We start from the raw sequence: 25,813 nt of genomic DNA on the forward strand, positions 1-25,813 counted from the left end.
AAACTTTAAAAAACAAAACACACACAACTCTCACCTTTGGTTGTGATGAAGCCTGAATATGTTCTGCTGAAGACAGAAATGTGTGAGTGAAAACAGGACTTCAGAGTGGATTGGTTCATCCACAGTTATGCTCATGGTAGCTGTTTCATTTACAGGGGCAGAGACAACAGGAAAGTCTGTAGCTCAGATTTCTCAGCATCTTGGGGCCCAAATGGGTGAAGGTTCCTCACCAGTCTTAACTCATTGAAGCCAGTATGAGTTCAGGGCATGCAGCACTACACAAAATAATGCCCAGGCCTTAATTGTCTCCAATTCTGTTGAAATCCTGGCTAATTATACTTTAAAATGGCCACATCTATGTCCCCCTTTTTCTGAATTGTACATGGTTTTTAAAAAAAGAAAAGAAAAAGCTTTAGCAAAAACTTCATATTTAGATTTGACTCCAGACTTTGGTCTCAGGTTTCATAAAAACAATTTACAATCCAATAATGTTTCCATACCCTTGTTTAAAAACAGGAAAACAGTTGGTTTTGCACAAACATTTCCTTGCCTCTTTTGAAACCCAAACATTGAAGCGCTGAGAGCTTGAAAGTGAATCTAAGTATAAACGTTGATTTTCATTGTCCAAACTGAAAAATGCAAAAATAGAGCCTTTGTCAAATTGGGTTTTTAAAATACTTCAACTCTTAATAATACTAGAATGGCTTTAGGAACAAAGGCTGGGATTTTCAAAGTAGCCTGTTAGGCTACCAAATCCCATTGAATTTCATGGCACTTGGGCACCTAACTCCTTCAACTGCTTTGTAAATCCCATCAGGAGAAGTGTTTGTATACAACATATATGATTTGTAAGTTGACACCACTGTCCTCTGCCAATTGCAGTTCATCCCTCCTGTTGTCACTACATTTATGATGGAGTAAATGAGTTCCAGGAAAACATTTTTAAAGGACTTTTTTGCTTCAAGTTACAGCCTTCTCTAGCTTCTCATTAAATTCTGAGACTTTATATTCACACACAAGGTTTAATTTCAGTCTTTTTTTCCTCCTTGTCACCTGAGGTTACTGATTTCCAGCCAGTCTCTTTATTTTATTTCATTCCATTCTGTTTTTTATATGCCAGTAGTCTCTGTGATAGAATTAATATTTGTTCAAGGTTTTTTGGTCATCTGTTCTGACCATAATATATTTATATATGCACTGTCCTTAAGGTGGGAGTTCTTAGCCTCACTGTTTGTTTAAAATGGTGTCCATAATCTTTGAAAAGTCAGAGTAATTTTAAAGGAGATGGGTGTATCTTGTGTCCTGGAAACACAATGATATATTGATTAGTATTGTTTTTTCTCTCTTACCTCTGCAAAAATAATCTCTTTTTTGAAGAAAGCAAGAAATATTACTCTTGTAGTATATATATTTTTAACTCTTCAAATGACTTCAGTGGATGAGTACGAGTAAAAGAAATTTTACACTTTTTGCTTTACTCAAACTCACTTTTTTGGGGCTAAAAGTTCAATAATTACAATGATCAGGAGAGCTGATGTTTTACATGCCATCTCTCTTTTCTATTTGACCCTGAAAATGAAAGTGCAATGCTATATTTGTAACCTCATATTCACTTTCATGACCACTGCCTGATGTCACAAACTCAGGATTATGACTTCATTGCAAGATCAGTCAGGATAACAAAACTGAGCACTTACCTAGTGCCTCTTGCCTGTGGGTCTCAAAACACTATGCAAAGGCAGGTGAGCATTATTCTCATATATTGCAGAAGGGAAAACTGAGTCACCTAGCGAGGCTGTTGCCAGGATACTATGGTGACTGGTGTTCTATAAATAGAACACAAACTAGATATGTAACTTGCCCGAGGTCATGCAGTGAAAGAGTGGCAGATTTGGCAGTTAACATCTGCCTCCTGCTTTGGGGTGGGTGGTGAAGGAGAAATTACCCAGATTTAAATACCTGAGGTGGTATGAAAGGCATACACAGAATGATTTGTTGAGAAACATTTGTGTGTTCTGTTTTTTTAGTTTCACCTTATTTGTCCTAGTAAAACAGTTTTTCCTTAAGGTAGTCTTTAAAATCCCTGTTCTTTGGAGGAAGTGCTGGCTGTGCTTGTAATACACAAAGGCTGTTAGGTTTTCAGTACATCTTAAAAATGACTAATGTCCAACTATGTGCTTTACTCACCATAAAGCTGTTCTCTTAATTCATTTACGATGACACCATGACTTTACAGAAAGTACAATAACTTACAGCCCACGGTCATTGTGCCAGTATCTTACAGAAGACTGTCCAGGAAGTAATGTTGGAAATAAGTGTATCGGTATCAACAGCACACATTTCAGATTAATGTTTTGTCAAGTTCCTGGTTTAAAATTTGGTGCTTCTGCACGATAGTCTGTATCCAAAGTTCTTCAACTTGTAATGTTTTGTCTAGTTTATCATTCTTCCCTCCCTTACATATGCATATATAGCATTTTTTTTTATTAGGAGAGTTGCGAACAAATTTACCATAGATCATCTATTAGAACAGTCCAAAAGACTGGGCATGCATTTAAGATATTTGTCCAGTGGTGTTTCTTATAAGTGCAAAATTGATATTTGTAATGTTTTAATGTTCGTCTGACAGATTTCCTTCAGTTGCATGGTTCAGTTTTGAGGTTAAGGGTGTTGATGAAATCTACCTGAGCATAGCTCACCTGCACGCCAAGGGGTGAAATGGTGTAATAAACTATAATGTAAAGACTGCAAGTGGGTTGCTATAGCTTTTTTTGACAGAAGTCAGTGTCCCCTGATCTTGCAGCAGATGTGCTGCTGGTTAGGTTCTCCTGTTGGTAAAATATGCAGGTGGGTGCTAGCATCTCTTTTTAGTACATACTGGACGATATATTTGGAAACAGTAGTTGTCCCAATTTATGATATTATGTCTAAATGGATCTTGTTAAAGTAACATACACACAATATGTTAAATTATTCCCAGATACACAACTTCAGAGTTCTAGTAGAGAATATATTGTGTTTAAAAAGAAAAGAGAGGCCAGGAAATGCTGTTCCTGCACCTGTCTTACGTTTGCCCGACCCAGTCTCCCCACTTATAAATTAAAGATCCCCATCCGTGAAATCAGTTATCAGAATTTTCTTCAGTCACAGTGTAACCTGTAGCTTCTTCTCTATTGTAAATTAAGCCCATGGAAATATTTATCTTGCATTTGGAGGGTGTGCCGGATTACATCCTGATGGTATAGGGTGCCCTGCCATGTATCTAGAAGAAGGGGTTCCTGATCCATACAGGAAGGATGAAGGGACACAGTGATATCTTCAGCCTATATCAGGAGGGTGTGCAAAATACAGCAAGGGAGTCTCATACCAGTAAATTGGTATTTTTCTGACTTGTACATAAAGGGTGGGTAGCAAGCAGTTGTTTGGCCAGCTTGTAGAGTGTGCTGGTGGGGAGAGGGTCATGTGGGTCTGTAGCCTGTGTTGGAGACTACCACTGTAGATGGAGAGTGGGCAGTGATACAAGGGCAGAGTTATGGTTAGTTTTTGAATCTTAATTGTGATTTCTCTGACTTTGAAATTTCTGTTTAAAACAAAGTATTAATGTATTTTAGATTAATAAATAATGTATCAGATTTAATTTAACAATTCTCTCTGAGAAATGCTTTAAAGAGAGGCAAGGGGCGTCTTACTCCATAATCTTAATGAAATTGAATTTTGGAGTTGGGGTGGGGGGTTGCAGTTTTGGTCAGGGAATTTCTTTCGGTTGTGTGTGTAACTGATAATAAATTGAGAACCTTTTAATGGTGCTTGTAACTTGATTATTTTTGTCATGTCCCATGGGTGCCACATGAAAATAAAAAAGCTCTTCTGTTAGGCCTGTATTCCAGTAGAGGTCACAAAACAGAGCTGGAACTGTATAACTTGTGGGGTTTTTTTTAATTGTTTAACAACAGTTTCACTGCAGGTTTGATTTCCAAGGTTTCCATAAACCCTACTCAGTGTTTGAGATCTCATGCAAGTTACAAGTTTTGCAACTGATGCTAGTTACCATCACAGCTCAACCACATTTGAAGCTACTTGGAAGTTGCTTGTTCCATACAAATCTAGCAGCATATGTAAATGCAGTATTTATTTTTTTCTCTGGTGCTGAGGGTGATTACAAACTCAGTTGATAGTGCTTGTACAGCTGCAGTTTCTGAGAAGCCTCATAAGTAGCTCTCTGAGGATTACATTTCATGAGCACTCATGAAAATTACAAGCTCCATCAGCACAGGGAACGTGGCTTGTAACTTTCACCAGGTGGATGACAAAAGTTTAAAACATGGAGCATGGAACCTTAGATCAGGAGCCACTTTAATTCAGCATAATAAAGAAAGGAAAGGGTTCACAAAATGCAATAGTCTAGGAGTATGATTTCCAGAAAACAAGTTTTGAGGAACTTTAGTGAATGTTGTCGTAAGAGGGAGTATTAAAGCCTATCAATGTGAAGGAAATGTCGGGAATCTTTAAATATGCTAATTAAGGTGTAACAGCATACATTTCCTCTGATAAAGAAGATTGCAAGAACCATGAAGCAGCCAGGGTGGAATTTTATCAGAGACTGGCTCAAAGAGCTGAGGGGAGGAGGTTAAAACCTTGTACTGGAAATGGAGAACAGGGGTGGCAGCCAAATGCTTGAGTCAGTTAAGATTCACGGAGGAAAGATAAAGGCAGGAAAAAAGAGCAGAACCAGTCAATGCTGGCCAAAAGGAGGAATAAGAAGGGCTTTAACAAACATCAGGAGGAAAAGAAATATTAAAGTAGGTCCATTAATAAATCAGAAAGGGAATAAAGTTTGATTGAGATACTTAACTCCTTTTAACGTTTTTCTTTAAGAAGAAAGATGAACAACTTGAATTAGGAAGTAAGGCAGACACCATAAAACAGATGTTGTATTATTTTTAAAAAAAAAATGAGGAAATTTGAACATATCTATCAACTGATCTAGATTATACCTGCTTTTAGTTTGTGTGCCACAATGGGCAGGCACCTCACTCTCATAGACCTATTTTTGAGCAGTATGTTGTAGATAGAATCATAGAAATGTATGACTGGAAGGGACCTTGAGAAGTCATCAAGATCAGCCCTCTGTGCGGTGACAGGACCAAGTAAACCTAGATCATTCCTGACAGGTGTTGATCCAACCTGTTCTTTAAAACCTCTGATGGGGATTCCAGATCCTCCCTGGGCTCTCTTTCTTTATTGATGGGGTTGTAGAAATTAATCATTTATATCTTAGGATGACAGAATATCAAGCGTCAGTCTAATGGAATATGGTGGGGATCAGTGTCTATCTTTATTAATGTTCTAGAATCATATAGACAACATGTAAATGAACTTTGCAGGTGTTACTAAATTTTGAGGAGTTGCAAATGATAGCGAAGACCGAAAAATAGAAAGCTTCAGATGAGAAATGTGGAAAAAAAAAAAGAGATTCAGCTTAGAAAAAATGCAGCTGTTCCCCCCCGGGGGAAAGCAATCCAGATTCAAGTGGATTCAATGAAATGAGGGAAGGCTGGTAAACAATAATGCCAATGGAAATCCATTAAGATATGAATTTGCAATACAAGTGTTGGCAACCAAATAGTCCAATGCAGTTTTTTGATAGTGTATGCAGAGGGATCAAATATTCCCACCCTGTACAGCTCTGGTGCAAATACACTTGGAATATTGTATTCATTTTTGGGCATGTTCCTTATCAGAAAGACATTGTTTCCTATTTCTCTGAACTTCTTCCAATTTATCAATCAAGTGGTTGGAGGAATTGACTTGAGGAGAGATTAAAAAAGCTAGATATAAAGAGATGATAGAGGGCATGGGGGTATCTATGATAAGCCTACACATATTTGAAGGTTGTGCGCATCAGAGAAAGAGGAATTATTTAGAAGGGTTCAAGGATGCACAACCAGTACAAATGAATTGAAATTAAGGGGGAGAAAATTTAGGCTGGATATTGGGGGTGGAATTTACTGACTTTAAGATTACTCCGTAGAACAGTGTTCTGTTGAAATTAGAGGAAACCTCACTGTTTAACTATTTTTAAACTAGTCAAAACACTAGCAGTAGTAAAAGTACAGCAAGGAACAATGCAGCATTGGCAGCACCTCCTAAGTGCATGTCTACACTGTGCTTGGCACTTTGGACTGCATGGCTGTGAAAAGCAGTGCACGTTAAAGTGCTGGCTGTAACTCCTCCATGCTGTTGCTCTAGGGACAGGCTAAAAGGCTCCTAGTCCACATGAATGTAGTCCTCTTTAAACAAGAATACATTACTGCAAAGTAGGAACTTTTTAGTTTGCACCTGCAGTGCCCACATGGGGGAATTACAGCGCAGCACTTTGGTGCACACTCCTGTTCACACCCCTGTTATCCGAAATGCTGGATGTTGTAGACATGCCCTAAGACTTAGTCCTTCTCTTTTATTTCCATGATTATTTGCACCTGAGCTCCTGACCAAAAAAAAGTTCTAAGCAAAAACTGGGCCATCTAATAGCTTTTCAGTTGGAAAAGTAAACTTTACTAAACATACCCTATCTGAGTTTTCATCAAGATCATGTGCACAACATAAGCTCAAGGTTGGTAAAGCAAGTAACTTTTAATATCAAGGTTGGTAAAGCAAGTAACTTTTAATATGGGCATAGAAACTATTAGTTACCTTTTCTCCATCTAGTGAAATTAGCTTTTCGAAGCCTGGTGTGTCACAAATAATTCATTTGATACACCTTTAAATTTTAAAAAATTGTGCTGTGCCCTGGAATAAAAGGTTTCATGATAGTTGTGGGAAGACTGGAGAGTATTCCAGAGCGGGGCTAGGAATGCAGTCTCCTTTTGCTTAGCTCAGAGATTCCAGTGTTTTTGCTGCTGCTGTGCCTCTCTTTTCCGTGGGAGTCCTATAAACAGCCCCCTCGACTCCCGGCCATTGGGGGTAGAAAGTGACTCACTGAGGGGAATGGGGGAGCTCATGTCTGGGGCGGTGGCAGAACCCAGCTAGTTTCATCCCTGGAGGAGCTCCTGGCAGCGCGGTCTTGAGTAGGCTGGAGCTCTGTGCCTTCCTTCCCTTCTGGCCTGGAGCCCCTTAGTCTGGCAAGCTCTGGAGGGTTTAAAATATGCAGGGCTGCAGCCAGCAGGCTATCCTTTCTGGGGAAGGGCAGCAGTGGGGAGAACACCAGGCTGCTCTCTGAGTAGGGTTGTGCTTCCCTTCTCTCTCCGGACTGATGGGGACTTTCTGCGCACCCTCCCCACTGCTGGCCTGGCCTGGACACCTGGCTGGCCACAGCCCATGCCCTACCTTTGCACCCCACAGCTTGGGAACCTTTGGCTTAGATTGTAAGATCTTTGAGTCAGGGACTCTCCTGATTTTGTGCCTTGTGCAGTGAAAAGGACAAGTAGCAATCTGTTGTTGTGGAACTGCTGAAGAAGCCCATTGTGCTAGACAGTGTAGGAACACACACAGTCCATGGTATCTGTCCACTTTTGGGGTCACCATCAAAATTCTGAAGATAGAATAAAAATCTGATTTAATTAACATACCTACTTGATGTGAAGACTCTCTAGATATAGCCTAGCTAGGTTTTCAACAGTGTTTGCTGTGATGATGATCCTGATGGCTGGTAATTTAGCCATTGGGATTTGTGTTGGAAGCTGTAATGTGATCTGGTGAGAAGGTTGTAGATCTGTATTAAGGTGACTCTCTGTGGTTCAAACTTTAAACAGCTGCACCTTCATGTATAGAACTGTCTTTCACTTTTCAGTGTTTTCCATGTCTAATGTGAATTGGGGTTAGGCACTCTTTTTATGATGCAGTGGCATGCAACGCTTTGGCATGCAGGTTTGCGTTTCTTACAGTTCAAGAGTGTCAGATATGTCTGAATCCTTGCTTGGCTATTTATAGATACTGTTGCTTGTATCTGTTTCTATTCTAGGAATTCATTTGGAACCTGTTCCAGGGGAACGCTATTCAGAAGTACAGGGGGGAGCAGAAAGGGGGCTGGGAGAACACAAGCACTGAGCATATTCCTGTGATCTGGCAACAGCGTGCACCGTGTTGGCCTCCGTCTGGTGCCCTGTTGTTTCCCATACAGCACCTTATTTACAAGCACCACGGTCAAAGTGAATTCCCAGCACTGGAAGTTATCTTGTCTTTGGTGCAGGGCTTGTGTATGCTTTTTCTCACTGCGATTTGCGGCACCTAGCTTCGTACTCTTCCGTTTGCAGCATGTCCTTGAGTTCATTTTCATACATGAATGGTGGTAAACTTTAAGGGCTGCCTCCAAGTTGATAGCTACACCAGGCTGAATAGCTGAAATCCACGTTCTCTAGCTTAATAACTGAAGTTATCCGCTCCCCTCTCCTATGGTAATGGAGAATTCTTCTTATTCTGTTAATACCTGTTTGAATCTGATTAACTGACTTAATCAAAATATTCAGTGTTCTTAAAGCTTTTCAGTTTAGTAGCTAATTTGTTACTTGAATCGTCAGTCTTGTTAATAGTTGATGTTTCTTCAATTGAATATGAATTGCATGCTGTAATATTCCTGCTTTTGATCCTTACATTTCTGATATTTCTTTAGTTTTGTTTTTTATTGATGTATTTATTGTTTAGCTTGACCTGTTGAACTGTACCACTTAATTGCTTTAACAGTTTTTGTTTTTTGTATGTCTTGGAAGATGGGTCCATCAATGGCTATTAGCCCAGATGGTCAGGGATGCAACCCCATGCTATGGATATCCCTAAACCTCTGACTGACAGAAGCTGTGACTGGACAACAGGGATAGATCACTCAATAATTGTCCTGTTCTGTTCATTCCTTTTGAAGCATCTGGCTCTGGCCACTGTTGGAAGACAAGATACTGGACTAGATGGACCATTGGTCTGACTCAGTATGGCCATTCTTATGTTCTTATATATTCTCCTAAAAGTACCAAAGGTTTATGTAGGACAGGTCTAAGTGGTGCTTATGGACCAAGAAAATTAATTATGAAAACTTTGTAAACCTCCATAGTAGGTTTGTCTGGTTAACTTTATCTGTAGATTGTCCCTTCTTGCCTTCATACAGGTAAAACTAGGTTAACTCCTTGTTTGTTGATGGGTGTACAATTGCTTTTTGGACTGTCAGCATACTGCTGACTTTGGGTGGTGACTGATACTGGAAAATGTTCACTTTAATTTTTTTAATAGCTTTGTCCGACAACTGGAACTCTTGGCAAAATGCAGGCCTGCATTGCCCTTCATCTGTGCTTTTAGCTAGTGTTCACGGTACTGCAGTAGCCCAACCATGTACTGCTTTGAAATAGTCCTGCTGACGTTGTCACGAGAAATGTGAAGGAGTAATGGCACCCAGAAGAGCCAGTCATAGCATAGGCAGGAGATGGGCAGGCTTTCCTATATGGCTCTGGCAGTGCACCTCTGACTTTACCTAAACTGTCTCTGTCACTTAAATTTTACAGTGTTACCTGTAGTAGTAACAGATGGCAGCATTGATTAAGCTGAGGTCACAAATCTCCATTCACATTTTGAACTAAACAGATTTGCCTTTCTCTCTGTCTGAGAGCTCTGTGCCTCCCAGGTACGTTTCCTTTTGGTCCATGGGAAGCTGCTTCCTTGATCTGAAGTAATCCTGCAGACGCTATGCAGTTGGGTGCTCACCTGGTCTGCTGCTGTTCCCTACACTTAACTGGGAGATGAGGAGGTGTGAAGTGTTGCACAAGTTAGTGTGGATAGCTTTCAGTAACATGTTGCTTTGCCCTGTGGGTTTTGGAGGTGATGGGGGGAAAATCCAGTGGGGAGCGACCAGCCCTGCCCCTTCCTAAACAGTGGGTCTGGGTTCTTCACCCCCACCCACGGACGGCCTACCATAGTGTTGACTGGTTAGGAGGAGAGCATGCTACAGAGCTAGCTTTCTTTCCTTTTGCTCTTGCCCAAGCCAGATTGTCAGGTCTTGGCTCTCTTGCGGAAGTGGAGAGAGTGTGGACTTCCCCTGTACTATGCTAATATGTTGTGTTCTCAAACTTCATTGCATCGTGACCCCCTTGTGACAACAAAAATTACTACATGGCCCCAAGCGTGAGGGCCCAAACCTGAGCCCCACCGCCCAGGGTGGAAGGGCCAAAGCCTGAGCTTCGGTGGGGCTCGGGCTTTGGCCCCGGGCCCCAGCAAGTCTAACAGCAGCTTTGGCGACCCCATAAAAATGGGTTCACGACCCACTTTGGGGTCCTGACCCACAGTTTTTGAGAACTGCTGGCTTAGTAGAAGCTGAAACTGCAATGGGACCAGAAGAAGCATGAGAGCCAGTGTGGTGTCCAAATTCTTGTAAGATGGTTGGAATCTCTAGAAGCTTATGCAATAGTTGTGCTAATAATGACTAGTACTACTGAGAGCAACTAACATTTCTCTTGTATGGTCTGATGCTGGTGAAAAACTTGGTCTTTATGATGGGGTATGAGGAAACTTAAAACAGCTATCAGCACTTCCCTGCTTTAAGGAAAGAACTGAATTACATAAAAACATAAGAATGGCAATACTGGGTCAAATCAATGGTCCATCTAGCCCGATATCCTGTCTTCTGACAGCCAAATGCTTCAGAGGGAATTAATAGGGCAGTTATTAAGTGGTCCAGTCCCAGCTCCTGGCAGTCAGAAGCTTAGGGATACCCAGGCCATAGGGTTTCATCCCTGACCATCATGGCTAATAGCCTTTGATGTACCTGTCCTCCAGGAACTTATTCTGTTTTTGAACCCAGTTTTACTTTTGATATTCATAAGTTCCCCTGGCAATGAATTCCACAGGTTGATTGTGCGTTGTGACAAGAAGTACTTCCCTAGGTTTGTTTTAAACTTGCTCCATACCAATTTCATGGGGGACCCCTGGCTCTTGTGCTATGTGAAGGGGTAAATAAAATTCTAATTCACTTTCTCCATACCATTGATGATTTTGTAGTCCTCTGTCATATTCCCCCAGGCCTCAGTCCTCTTTTTTCTAAGATGAACAGTCAGCCTTTAATCTTTCCTCTTATGGAAGCTGTTCAAGCCCCCTAATAATTTTTGTTGCCATTCTCTGTACTTTTTGCAATTCTCATATTTTTTATGAGATGGGCTGACCAGAACTGCATGCAACATTCAAGGTGTAGATGTACCATGGATTTATATAGTGGAATTAAGATATTTTCTGTCTTAACTCTTTCCTAACATTTTGTTAGCTTTTTTGACTGCCACTGCTGATTGAGTAGATGTTTTCAGAGTACTATCTATGATGACTCCAAGATCTTTCTTGAACGGTAACAGCTAATTTAGACCCCATTATTTTGTATGTATAGCTGGGATTATGTTTTCCAATGTGCATTACTTTGCATTTATCAACATTGAATTTCCTCTTCCATTTTGTTGCCCAGTCAGCCAGTTTTGTTAGATGCCTTTTGTGAGTTACGGTTTTGCAGTCTGCTTACCATAATTATCTTGAGTAATTTTGTATCATCTGCAGACTTTGCCACCTCACTGTTTACCCCCTTTTCCCAGATAATTTATGAATATGTTGAACAAAACATTTCCTGGTACAGATCCTTGGGGGACCCTGCTGTTTACCTCTCTCCACTGTGAAAACTGATAATTTATTCCTGCCTTCTGTTTCCTATCTTTTAACCTGTTACTGGTCTACGGGAGGACCTTCCTTCTCATCCCATGACTGCTTGCTTTACTTCAGAGCCTTTGGTAAGGGGCCTTGTCAAAGGGTTTCTGAAAGTCTAGGTATGCTATATCAACTGGATCACCCTTGTTCACCTGGATCACCCTTGTTTTTTAATTCCCTCCAAGAATTCTAATAGATTGGTGGGGCGTGATTTCTCTTTACAAAAGCAGTGTTCACTCTTCCCAAACACATGGTGTTCTTCACTATAGTGTCAACCAGTTTGCATGATACTGAAGTTAGGTTTACATTTGCCAGGATTGCCTCTAGAGCTTTTTTAAAATTGGCGTTTCATTAGTTATCCTCCATTCATGTGATCCAGAGGCTGATTTAAGCGGTAGGTTACATACCATAGTTAGTAATTCTGCAGTTTCATATTTGAGTTTTTTCAGAACTCTTGGGTGAATACAGTCTGATCCTGGTGCCTTACTACTGTTTAATTTATCAGTTGGTTCCAAAACCACCTCTGATACCTCAGTCTGGGACAGTTCCTTAGATTTGTCACTTTAAAGGAATGGCTAAGGTGTGGGAATCTCTCTCATACCCTCTGTAGCAAAGACTGATGCAAAGAATTAATTTAGCTTCTCTGCAATGGCCTTATCTTACTTGAGTGCTTCCTTAGCACCTGGATTGTCCAGTGGCTCCACTGGTTGTTTGGCAGGCTTTCTGCTTCTGATGTACTTAAAACGAAAACATTTGCGGTGACTTTTTTGCTAGCTGCTCTTCAGATTCTCTCTTGGTTGGCCTAATTATACTTTTACACTTGACTTGCCAGAGTTTGTGGTCCTTTCTGTTTTCCTAAGTCGGATTTGACTTTTGACTCTGACTGCCTCTTTTGCCTTGTCTAGCCATGATGGAATTTTTTTGGTCCTCTTACTGTTTTCTTTTTTTAATTTGGTCTGTGTCTGTCTGTCTCTCTCTCTAGTTTGAGCCTCTATTGTGGTGTTTAAAAAAAGTTTCTATGCAGATTAAAATAGTTTAGTGTGCTTGGGAAGACAGAAAATTCCAGTGCTGACAGTTTTTACCATCCTCCCTTCTTTGGATAGAAGCACTTAAAAGCCTTCTGTAAACAAGGATGTCTTTTAACTACAAATTACGGAACACTAACACACGACACAGGCATTTAGGATTTAAAGAACATTTCTCAATGAGTGTAATACATGACTCTGTTTTCTCACAGTAGATCAGGAACAGAATATATTATAAAAGAGCAACAGATACTAAGAGGCACACAGAACCTCACACTTGCCGCCGATCGAGACCTCCCTAGTCCTGATGGACTGAATCTTCCCTTGAGGGTTTTCAGGTTTTAAAAAAACTTGTGCCGCTGCTGATGTGTTATTTAATATTTGTTGCGGTAGTGTCTCGAGGCCCCAGTTGGGAACAGGACCCCACTGGGTTGGGAGGATGCACCAAGGAAGATTGGGCATTCAGAGTAACAATGCAGAGGGTTTCAAAAGAATAGCGTGCAGTTGCTAATTTCACTAGACCCTATTCACAAACAAAACACATACATAAGAGTTAAAGCTGAAAGTATGTTTCAGTGGACTCAAACTAGCACCCAAACAACGATTTTACACTCTTTATAGAAACTCTGTACCTTTTAAAAATAAAGTTTAAATTAGGAAATAAATAATTAAAAGATTGCAAGCAGTTCTCTACTGCCCCATAATCTCTCGCCCACCGAGCCTGAAATTTGCCGCTTGTTTTGTTCTGTAATGGAAATACACTTTTGGGTTTTATAAATTGTTTATTACATCTATAGCAAAGATTTCAAATGGAATAGAGTCCCAAGGTACATTGTTATATCAGAGTTCTGTAAACTTTTGCATAGTGTGGTGAGTATGTGGCATAGAAAACTATTTTTGAGTAGAATTGAATTTATTGATCTGTTTTGATATATGAAATTAGTTGATTTAGGTGCAAATTTATGTAAATGTATATGTAGACCTTACAAGATTGTTCCAGTAACAATATTATGTAAGAATGAATGTGTAGGTTTTTTGCAGTGACTAATTTTATAGTATATGTTAGTGTAATGGGAAATGGGATTTTGTAATCTCCTGGTTTGGGGGGGTGGGTGTGTGGGTGTGTGTACGCACTCACACAAATTTTCTGTGGTTAAGAGTGGGTGGGCAGTGTAAGGACAGGTGAGATGATAGTGAATACTGAAAGATGATATGACCGTGGGCAAATGGCTATATCCTCTAACTGTTCATTGCCAGACTCTTCCTTTTTAAAGGAAGAATTTTTGGAAAGGGTATTTTTTGGGGTGGGCTCAATTGGATAGCTTAGTATGAGTGTGGTAGTTAATCCTTCCACTTTTAAGCCATATACACACTTCTGCATTGAGCGTTTTCTACCGTGGCTCATTATACAGGGAGTACCCTCTCAGTAAAACCACTTCTCTTTAGCAAGGCCAACGAAATAAATGTCAAATTTGTAGGCCAAGCGCACTTGGAGAGAAGATCCAAAAAAAGTTATGAAACCTTTCAAAAATTACAAGGACTTTTTTCAGTGCTAACTTTTATAAACTCCTCTCTTGATATTTTCCCTCCTCAAAACAAAACCAAATGCTCAGGAATTCTACCCTGTGATGAGGTGTGTGAACCTTTGGGGGAACTGATTTCTCTTGAGGAAAGTTCAGAGTTGGCACATGAAAATTGGGACTACATTGGGAAACTAGGTAGCTGCATTCAACCTTTAGTGTGGAGCAGTTATTGCTGTTCCTTAATATTTCTCAGGCATTCTTGTATTCATGATACTGTCTAGGAATCCCAATCAAGGATCAGGGCACCGTTGTGCTAGATTCTGTACAATCAATGGCATTAAATATGAACTTAAGAGTTGTTTGTCTGTAAATGTCCCTGCTCTTCTCCACTTTGCGGTTTAGCCAGCCACTGTACTTGGAGACTTCTACAAATTCATTCTTTAGCTTTTTTTTTTACAGTGGCAAGGCTTTTGTGAGATATTACTAAAGTTGAGTTTTGCATCACGTTCTGAAAGTGCTCAGGGCTGGTCTCCTTCAGATCTCCTCCAGTGAGGAGTTTTTTAGCACTTGAGAAGCTAAACAGTATTCAAATTGAGGGGGTTTTAGCTAGTAGATGGGTTTCTATTAGAGGGAATTAGTATCTCCCGGATGAGGGTGAGCTTAACTTACAGTGGGCTTGGGATGATTTGCTGAAACTGATCCCAAGTAGCAGAGTTTTTACTGTCGTAAGGGAAAGTGTGACTGCTTCTTTATAGCAGTGTCTGAAAGTCCAGTCTGTTGTGTTACTGGAGCACTTTCCCCCTCCTCCAACACTTGTGCTGTAAAGGTCTGTAGCTTAACATGAATCCATTTATTCAAAAAACAGCTGTTCCGGGTGCATATTGGAGCAGCAGTGTATCTGGAATACTTATCTTTGCAAGGTCAAATATGAACGGCAATCAAGGGATTTTCACACTGGGCCAGACATCAACATGGACTGTTCTGACACACAAAAAGCTGACAAATGGATTTGTAACTTTCCTGAATAGATCTTTAACCAGGAGTTCTATCCTCCCAGCCCATCTTATCCTCCTCACTTGATCTTGCAGTCAAGATGTGATGCTTGAATTTGTGACATACTGGTCATTTCCATGGCAACAGACTGTCAAAAGGATTTCACTAACCTACAGGATCAAGCTGAAGGAGAAGCCAGTCTGTTAGGGAGAGAGGCTCTTGTTAAACCACATCTTAAATAATTAGCAATATCCACTTAATACTGAAAATTCTCAGAACCATACTAACCTCTGATTTAGAAAGCAGCAGGTGTCTGTTGCCATCCTGGTATTTCTTCTTATACCGCTGTAAAGGATGATTGTGGGAATTTGGTGAAATTCTAGTGAGGAAGTGATACAGCAGGGCCCTATCAATGCTGAGTTAGGGAGTAATGTTAGCATCTGTGTAGAGCATGACCCTCACCCTCTTGTTGCTAGAAAGGTGCTGTTTCCTTGGCTGGTACACAGTAGGTGCAGTGGTGCAATAAAACCATTTAAAGCATGGTTTCTTAGGACCTGTCTACATGGTGAGTTAGTGCGCAGCAACCCAGGATGTGTGAATGTACAGCATGTGTCTGTGGCATTTGGGAGCTACCAGAATACAAGCTGAGAAGAGTAGAACCTCTGGGTTTTGAACACCTTGGGAATGGAGGTTGTTTGTAACTCTGAAATGTTCATAACTGTGAACAAAACATTATGGTTATTCTTTCAAAAGTTTACGACTGAGCATTGATTTAACACAGCTTTGAAACTTAACTATGCCGAAGAAATGTACTGCTTTCCTTTTATTTTTTTAGTAGTTTGTTTAACGCAGTACTGTACTGGATTTGCTTTTTTCTTTTTTTTTTTTTTTTGGTCTCTGCTGCTGCCTGATTGAATACTTTGAGCTCCAAATGAGGCATTTGGTTGACTGGTCAGTTCGTAACCCTGAGGTTCAACTGTAATAGTTTTTATTTGTAAGGTTGCATCTCCACCGGGCTTTCAACAATGGTTTTTAAGAAACATGCTTAAATTTTAGTCTCTGGAGGGCTGTAATACATTATTCTAATCCAGATTACTGGGCTCAATGCAGGACTAACAGTGTAGGGTTTAGTGGCCTGTGAATGTGCAGGAGGTCAGATTCGATGATCTGACAGTTCCTTCTGGCCTTAAACTCTGTGGGTACATCTACATAGCCAAGCAAACAAACAAAACCAAACCCTGCTGCAGCAAGTGTTTGAGCCTGGGTCAACTGACTCAGGCTCCCATAATAGGTCTAAAAATAGCAGTATAGACGTTAGGGTGTGGGCTGGAGCCTGGCCTCTGACACCCTCCCACCTTGCCAGAACTCAGAGCCTGGGCTCCAGTCTGCACCCTAACAGCTACACTGCTATTTTTAGCTCCATACTGGGAGCCCAAGTCAGGTGACCTGGGCTCTGAGACTTGCTGTCATATTTTTTCTTTGTTGTGTTTTGCTGTGTAGATGTACTCTGTGACTCTAATAGGGTTGCCAACTCTCCTGGATTGGCCGGGAGTCTCCTGGAATCAGAATCAGTCTCCTGGTGGCTAATGAAACCAATCCAGGAGATTTTAATAGGCCGCTAAAAGTCTGGTCGGTGGCGCAGCAGGGCTAAGGCAGGCTCCCTACCTGCCCTGGCTCCGCATGGCTCCCGGAAGCGACTGGCACGTCTTTCTGGCTCCTAGGCAGAGGGACGGCTGGGGGTCTCTGCGCACTGTCCCTGCCCTGAGTGCCAACTTCACAGCTCCCATTGGCTGGGAACCGTGGCCAATGGGAGCTCTGGGGGCAGTCCCTGCAGGCAGGGGCAGCGTGCAGAGCTGCCTGGCTGCCCCTGAACCTAGGAGCCAGACATGCTGGTTGCTTCTGGGAGCTGCCCGAGGTAAGCGCTGCTTGGAGCCCTCATTCCCTCCGGCGCCCCAGCCCTGAGCCCTCTCCTGCACCCAAACTCCCTCCCAGAGCCTGCACCCCCTCCCGCACCCCTGCCCCAGCATGGTGAAAGTGAGTGTGGGTGGGGGAGAGCAAGTGATTGGGGGGGGGGGCCTCGGAGAAGGGTGGGGCAGGGGCATGGCCTCAGGGCAAGGGTGTTTAGGTTTGTGCGATTAAACAGTTGGCAACCCTAGACTGTAAGCATGATTGTTCTTGCTTGCAGCTGAGCCAGGTTATAACACTAGCTTGCTGGTCAGCATGGATGGGGTGAAGCTGAGTAATAACTGGGTTAAAAAATAGGGTGTTAATCTGGGTCTCTAATCAGGGCTAACACTTCAAAACAACCTCTGCTATAACACTAACAGTATTTGTCTTTGTGCATGCTGTCAGGCCAAACCATGCTGTACAGTTTGATTTCCCAATAGAATTAAAACTGTGTGTGTGTGTTTTAAAGAGTTGTTTCACACTGGAAAGTAAACATGGTTGTGAAAGGTGGTTGTGGCACAGCTGTGTAATAAAATGGTTTATTTTGGTCTGTGTGGGCAGGCAAAAAAGGTTATAACCCTATTATAAGGAACTCTGTGTTAGCCTAGGCATCGAAGGTTAAAACCTGGTTCTTTAACATGGTTCCATTTGGTTTATGTTTGTACAGACAAAAAGAAACCATGTTATAAAATAGCGGAGCTCCAACCATATGTTAAACTTGGATATTTCCATAATATAGAGACGAACTTATTTAGTGCAAGTAGATTTAGACATTTCAAGTGAGTGCCTAGCTTTAGGGAACCAAATCTTTAATTAGCAAATTAGCAATTAACAAAAATGGGCTGGCTTTAGGGGGGCTGAGTGCACACAACTCAAGTTGGAGTCGGTGGGAGTTGCAGGTGTGCAGCACCTCTTAAACAATGGGGCCATTTTGATTTTGTTTAGGTGCGTAACTTCAGGTACCAAAGTGTGAAACTATCAGCCTTAGTCTTTGAAATGTAGTAATGCTTTTTCCAGACTCTGTGTACACAGTACCTTACTCATTGCTTATAAGTTGGATTCAAATTATGATGTCCTGGGCAGCACAAAACAAAAGTGATTCAAAGGTATAATTAGCTTACCTGAACTTAAATCTTCAGTGTACTGGAATTCAGAGGGACGCTAACTGTTTTTTCCAGATAGTATAGTTCAAAAGCTGTTTGTGTAAAGAAGTGCTAGTGGATATATGAGTATTTCAAGTTTACCATTAAAGAACTTTTATCAAAGGAAGTTACTTTAAACTCTGCTGAAGGTGGTTGTCTTGCAATGCATATGTGAAGTATTACTGAACAGCCAAGGCGAGGTAGTGTGTGACATAATTGATGCACTTTTTAGTTTAAATAGTGTCCACTACTACTTAGTATGTTAGTTTTCATGTAGATCACACTGCCAGCTGAGCTTCAATTACATGTGTTCTGTTTGATTTGGGTCCTTTGAATGCAAAAGTGCAGTTGCTGTGAAGGTTTATTCATGTTGGAGCTCTGTAGACAAATTTAGTCTGAAGGACTGTTTGGCTTTGGCAAACCTATTCATAAAACCAGGTGAAACACGGTCTTCCGGTTCAGATCATGCTACAGTCAATTCCTGGTAAAGGCAGCCTTTTTCCAATTAAATATGTAAGAGTTCAGGAAATACTGTGTTTCTCTTCAGAATCTATTGAATACATTTTAACTATCACATCAGAAATCTTAATGGCTGAGTTCAGTCTTGGTCAATAAAAATTGTATTTATGTGTAAATGGAAGAGGAAGAAGATGGAAAAATAATAAATTAGACCAGGATATAGCAATAATAGGATTAGCTATAAAATTCCTAGGTAACTTCTAAAAAAGGCTCCTAACTACTGTAGGCCTGTATTTGAAAAAATTGGGCATGCAGCGGTGTTTCTAATTTCTGTATGTAGTTACTGCAGATGCATTTAAGAATATTTGTCCATGCCGATGGCCAGTTATGCATTGAATTTGTCTTTTGCCTAAGTACTCACAGTAGTTGTCTCTGTGTATGCTATTTTGCTCCTAGCCAGTTGAAAAAGTTGTATTTTCATGCCTTAATGGTAAGAGACAGGCAATAAATCATGTGGATGAGTTTACCCTTCTTCCTTGAGTTTGGATATGTAATATCTCTGGTACTGTGGTTCAAGGATATGTATCCTGTCTTAACCAGCTGATACGTTTTTTCCTTTTATTTCAGATTTTCTATTTTGTACATACATTGTTTTGTATATACTGTATATGATGACTTCGGTGGGCAGTGAACGTACCCGGGGCACTCGGGACAAAACACAGATTTCAACCACGCAGCCAGCACAACCACAGAAACAAGTCGTACAGGTAGGTGTTGTGTAACGTCTGTCTTTCAGGTTGAGAGTAAATGGCATATTATGATCTGCAACCATCCCCACGGTCAGTGTTTCTCAAACGTATTTGATTGGGCCCCCTTCTTTGTGTCTGTAGTTGTTGTTTACGCCCTCCCACAAGTACATATACTGCCACCCAGCTCTGAAGGCATAGCGGAGAGCAGTGACTGCTGGCCAGGTGCCCAGCTCTGAAGGCAGCACAGCACAGAAGTAAGGAAGGCAATATGAAAAGTGATATTCGTCAGTATCACTTGTCACAGCAGACCTGGCGCCCCATTGCCACCATTAGTTCTGTGCTGCTGCTGCCTCCGCGGGGCTGAGAGCTGCAACCCTGCCACCTCCAGGTGAGGGATGGGGCAGGGGAGGAAGGAGAGCCTGAGCCCGGGCTGCCTACTGGTGAGGGAATGAGGTGGGGGGAACGAGAGCCTGAGTTGCCTCCAGGTGAGGGATTGGGGGTGGGGGGGAGAGCCCAGGTGACGGGACTGCAGCTGTCCCCTTTATCCCTGCCTCCTGGGTATGCACAGCCCTTCTGCATAAGGACCAGTCACCTGGGGCTGACAGCTAGAGCTCTCCCCTCCCCCCGCCCCCCTCCAAAAAATAAATAAGTGAAAAGCGCACAGCTCCCACCTCCCTTGACACATTCCCTCGCCTCTCTTGGGAGGCCTGCCCCATAGTTTAAGAACCGCTGCCCTAGGTTTAGTAAAGACTGAGAGTGGGGGAGGGAAGAAAGCATTGCATCAGTTTGGCAAGCATGTCCGGTAGCTTGTATTTTAATACTGTATTGGGTTACTGAGCAAACTGCTTGCTGGCTTCAAGCCTGGGATCCATATTCCTACATCCACGCTAGTCTTGCGTTCTTCAGCAGTGCTCCAGATCAGCAAGGAACTGCAAGGCTGTCTGCTAGTCTTCTGCCAGGATCTTATCCCACAGGCTCTTCACATCTTTTCAGACTTCAGCTCTTTCTACTGTCCAGAGGCTAGAATCTTGATGCTAGAGCAGTGGTTCTCAACCTGTGGGCCGCTTGCGGCCCAATGAGCACACAGCTGCAGCCCATGTGGCCATACAGGTGGAATATATATTGTGTGGATGCGGCCCACAGAACACAGAGAGAGCTGCGTATGCAGCCCACAATGGAGAATAGGTTGAAAACCACTGTGCTAGAGGATCTGTAGTTAGTGCTAGAACTTGCGTGGAAGACTGAAGCTTCTCTCAGTGGCCAATAGGGACCACACTCAAAAAGGCATCTGCAGCAGGATCCAGAAAGCTTCCAGAGACCTGTGAGGTGGGGTGTACCCACAGGAAGTGGTACAATGAAGATTAAAAAAAGATTCGTATTGTGAAGGCATTGAGGTTGACACTGACTATGAAGGACTTATCATAGAAGATCAGGGTTGGAAAGGACCTCAGGAGGTCATCTAGTCCAACCCCCTGCTCAAAGCAGGACCAATCCCCAACTAAATCATCCCAGCCAGGGCTTTGTCACGCCTGACCTTAAAAACCTCAAAGGAAGGAGATTCCACCACCTCCCTAGGAAACCCATTTCAGTGCTTCACCACCCTCCTAGTGAAAAAGTTTTTCCTAATATCCAACCTAGACCTACCCCACTGCAACTTGAGACCATTACTCCTTGTTCTGTCATCTGCCACCGCTGAGAACAGTCTAGATCCCTCCTCTTTGGAGCCACCCTTTTAGATAGTTGAAAGCAGCTATCAAATCCCCCCTCATTCTTCTCTTCTGCAGACTATACAATCCCAGTTCCCTCAGCCTCTCCTCATAAATCATGTGTTCCAGTCCCCTAATCATTTTTGTTGCCTTCCGCTGGACTCATTCCAATTTTTCCACATTCTTCTTGTAGTGTGGGGCCCAGAACTGGACACAGTACTCCAGATGAGGCCTCACCAATGTCAAATAGAGGGGAACGATCACGTCCCTCGATCTGCTGGCAGTGCCCCTACTTATACATTCCAAAATGCCATTGGCCTTCTTGGCAACAAGGGCACACTGTTGACTCATATCCAGCTTCTCGTCCACTGTAAACCCTAGGTCCTTTTCTGCAGAACTGCTGCCTAGCCACTCGGTCGCTAGTCTGTAGCAGTGCATGGGATTCTTCCGTCCTAAGTGCAGGACTCTGCACTTGTTCTTGTTGAACTTCATCAGACTTCTTTTGGCCCAATCCTCTAATTTGTCTAGGTCCCTCTGTATCCTATCCCTCCCCTCCAGCGTATCTACCACTCCTCCCAGTTTAGTGTCATCTGCAAACTTGCTGAGGGTGCAGTGCACGCCATCCTCCAGATCATTAATGAAGATATTGAACAAAACCGGCCCCAGGACTGACCCTTGTGGCACTCCGCTTGGTACCGGCTGCCAACTAGACATGGAGCCATTGATCACTACCCGTTGAGCCCGACGATCTAGCCAGCTTTCTATCCAGATGGACTTAGGCCATCTTTCCATTGTTTAGAGACTCAGCAACCCTGCAGTGATGGTCTAGGCCAGTCCATCAGGGTGGGGGAGGGAAAGAGAAGCTGGGCACTAATAGCCAGATTTTTTAAACAGCTTGGGAGCTGCTGGATGCCAAGCACTTCTGAAAATCTGGCATTATTTCAGGAGTCACCCATGTGTTCTGCTGGGCTGACAAGAGCCTGCCTGTCTGTCTGTCTCTTAGGTCAGCATATCCTAAAATACAGCAGGCTACTGGTGCTCACTTGGGGAATGGTGCCTCTTCTTGGCTCTTGGATTGACTTGTGGTATGGGGAGGCTGACTTTCTACTTCATATAGTAGTCTCTTTTACTATGTACCCCAAGTTTCCCCCTCTGATTTGCATTTGTAAGTCTTGAACTTGGTGTCTTGCTCAACTGCAGAGACCCAGAAAGTGGTTTTCCTGGGGAGAAGCTTTATTTTTGTAACCTGACAGCTTGGATACAGTAAATCTTCTGAGTTTTCCCATGTGGTGTCTAAATTCTTCTCTCCTCCCTTTTCATAAGGTGATGCTGGTTTGGTCAATTGAAGAATTACTTATTCTAAGTACTGACTGTCCTGTTTTCTCTGTGCTGTCTTCAGATATCACATTGGCACTTTTGCGTGAAGGAGCTTACCAACCAGCAGAAATGTGCTGTATTTTACTTTGTGGTCACTGTTTATTCATTTATCTGAATTGAGAGGATGCTGCTAACCTCGGAAGTCACCTTAAAACCCCACAGTGTAATGCTGATCTTAATTTGAATTGAATAAGAAATTACATTACACATTTTTCCTTCCTCTGAATAGTATCACTGTTACACTGGGTTTGTAACATTTGTGTTAGTTGATTTTTTGGGGTTTTTTTGCTTTCTGATTTTGTGTGTTGGTAGTAAGACAAATAATTAATCCCTGTGAGTGTGTTTTGTGATTGGTCAAGGTTTTTTGGACAGGTAGAACTTGGCTGTCTTGTTTGTTAGTCATAAGAACTAAAAATGAGGGCGCAACCTTTTGTGGGCTAATACAGTACTAGTTATAGAGTTGACACTTACTCAATAAGGGCAAACCAGACTGCAGATATTGAAAGCGACACGTCCCATGGCTAATGCTGGTTTGGTAACTGTCTGTGTTTTTTGGCCTCATAATTCAAAATGGGTGCAGCTCCACTGAAGATAGCCGTAGTACAGACAGGGTTCAGGAGCTTTTACCACCATCTTCTAACTCTGGGTAATAGGACAATGGTTACATTCCTGAACTCTGTGTACATACAGATACTATTGATACTTACACTAGTGGTGTTGCACCCACTGGGATTTGCAAGTCAAAAAATCCTAGTGTAGATAAGGCCTTTATTTTCAGTTTTTCTTTGTGGATGTGTCACACCTTGTATTACAGTCAAGTTCCAAAAGATTTTACTTTTTGTCTAACAATGGTTGGTCTTCTTTAAAAGCATTGAGCAGGGATAAAACAACTGGTTTCTTGTTTCTGGTCAAATAGTTGTCTCTGTTCAGGAATGCTACTGTTTGTTTCAGAGTAGCAGCCGTGTTAGTCTGTATTCACAAAAAGAAAAGGAGTACTAGTGGCACCTTAGAGACTAACCAATTTATTTGAGCATAAGCTTTCGTGAGCTACAGCTCACTTCATCTACTGTTTGTTGTGATTACTGTCTAAATTCTTCACTGAGATAAATTAGTGGGTAGGTTATCAGAAACGGGGAAACAGATGCCGTAGCGTGACAGGAGTATTGTGCCACTAAATAAGCCCTAACAAGTGGTTTTTACTTATTGGGACTTTGTTCCTAAAATTATTGGTGGACCTTGCTCCTTTACAGTAAAGGTACCCAAATGCTTACTGGTGTGTGCTTACATGCATTTGGTGCAAACTGATTTGAAAAGCTTAGTTTTAACTGAGGCAAAATGGTCTGTTGGATTGAACATAGAGCTGGGAGTTAAGAGCTCCTGAATACTCTCTCAGTTCTGTCACTGACTTACTCTGTGAGGATAATATATGTAGGACACCTTGAAATGCAAAGGACTGAGTACTGTGATCAGTACAAACTGATTGTCCTGCAGCCTGGAATCTGACTTTTCATCGCTGCATATGCCACTTTCCTCAAGGAACTGGGTGGGACAGCTGCAATGACTCCTCAGTAAGTCGGCAGCTGAGGGAGGTGTGTTGAAAACAATTTTTAAACTCTTCCACTCAGTGTTTAGACTTGTTGCAGGAGTGATAGCCGTCTGCCTTCTTTAACTTGTGCGCTTGTGGTAAACGCCTAACAGCACAGGCATTCTTCTTGAAAGAGGTGTTGGCTACTTTGACTCGTAGCCAAGGAATAGAATTTTACTGTGCAACCTTTCTGAGGTGGCCTCGTAGTAATGAGATTCACCCTCAACAGTGGGTTTTCACCTCTGTTCTTCCATGGATAGCTATGATCCCCTTTTTCACTAAAGTCTTTCTCAGTGTGTCAGCATCAATTTGGGACCTCAGTCATCTCCCCAGCATTCAGTTTAGTGTGCAGCAGGTAGAAAAGGTTTCATGTTTCGGGAGGGAATGGAATGAGGCCCATGAGCAAAAGGTGGCCCAAAGCCCCCTTCCTTTTTTCTTTAGAGGTTTATCCCACAGAGGCTATAGATCCCTGAAAGCCACATGATGGATCAAAATGTAGCATTACATGATGTGGCCACTAATGTCCATGGGCAGCTGCTGCTTCACCAGAAAGATGAGGGCAGCTGCCGTGTGCTCTGTTATGCCAGTCGAGTGTGGCTCTTGGGGTTCCTGACAAATTGCCAGTGTGGGTCTGTTGTCCAAACCTATAACCAAAGCACCAACCTTTCCAACAACAAAAACAGCCATTAACAAAATTATTCAGTGACAGATTGAGACAAAGGAAACAAGTTTAGTGCCTACAGGGAAAAGAAGAGACTGTTCACAAGTGAAAATGTGAGATCTAATACTATAGCACAGTCGAGGGGCTTGGTTACGCACTGACAAAGATGTAGTGTAGATGGAAGCTGTCCCTACAACAAGGTGAAAGCCCCTGGACTCTGTAGGACTTTTATTCTGTTACAGGGGCGTGGTTAGGATTTATCTAGATTCCCTGACTGTCACAATTGTAGTGTAATTTATCCTTGACATACCTTCTCCCCAACCTTAAAGCTGGTCTAGACGAGGCCCTTTTAGTTCCTTCTTCATGTAACTTCTGAGCCTGTTCCTTGTATTCCTCTTTAAAAATTTTGGAAGAAAAAATTGGTGTGTGTTGACAGTGGGAGGCAAATTGCATGAGTACAGTCACAAGTTTTTGTTTTATGTTTTAATTAAACTTTTTGGGACCCTTACTGGATATTTGCACTTTTCAGGCAACAGCAGAACAGATTCGCCTCGCTCAGATGATCTATGATAAGAATGATGCAGATTTTGAAGATAAAGTAAAACAAGTACGTTTCCCATGTTACTACTGGTGCATTGACTTTTATATGTAGCATTAGTCTGGTGCTTAATGGTTTTGTTTGCTCAGATTTCAGAGGACAGAATGATCTCTTTGAAGCTTTCACATTGCATCCTCTGTCCTTCAACCTACCCCCTTGATTAAGCCCATTGGTGGCAGTGGGGAGCCCATGGTCTCTCAGCATGCCCTGAAGGTTAATGAATCCCGGTTGTGGTGGGAAGCAAGTTTCAGAATACAGGACTTCTCACAGAGAATGCCCTGCCAGTAGCCTCCTCCCATTTAAATCAACCTAAACACCTCCGCTGATTGCATTTGTGGCCGTATTGCATGGGGGATAGGTGGGCAGATAGTCTCCCAGGTAGGCATATCT

General features: G+C 42.2%; 1 protein-coding gene across 24 annotated transcripts in view; it reads left to right on the plus strand.

Annotated features, from left to right (window-relative positions):
• Positions 1 to 25,813, plus strand: part of UBAP2 (ubiquitin associated protein 2) — a 130,745-nt gene that overhangs the window by 17,783 nt on the left and 87,149 nt on the right. For 22 of the 24 annotated variants that reach the window (XR_005225878.2, XR_005225877.2, XR_006290936.1 and 19 more), the window contains 2 exons: positions 19,375 to 19,514; positions 25,355 to 25,432. Coding sequence is in view for 21 of the 24 variants with exons in the window: in XM_043546825.1 (XP_043402760.1) it covers positions 19,416 to 19,514; positions 25,355 to 25,432 (177 nt within the window). In the remaining 3 variants the exon portion in view is untranslated. Of the gene's footprint in view, positions 1 to 5,002; positions 5,026 to 19,374; positions 19,515 to 25,354; positions 25,433 to 25,813 lie in introns of those variants that run through there. The other 2 variants (XM_043546821.1, XM_043546829.1) reach the window with 2 other exon arrangements.

Source organism: Chelonia mydas, chromosome 5, assembly GCF_015237465.2.
Source record: "Chelonia mydas isolate rCheMyd1 chromosome 5, rCheMyd1.pri.v2, whole genome shotgun sequence".
NCBI lineage: Eukaryota > Metazoa > Chordata > Testudines > Cheloniidae > Chelonia > Chelonia mydas.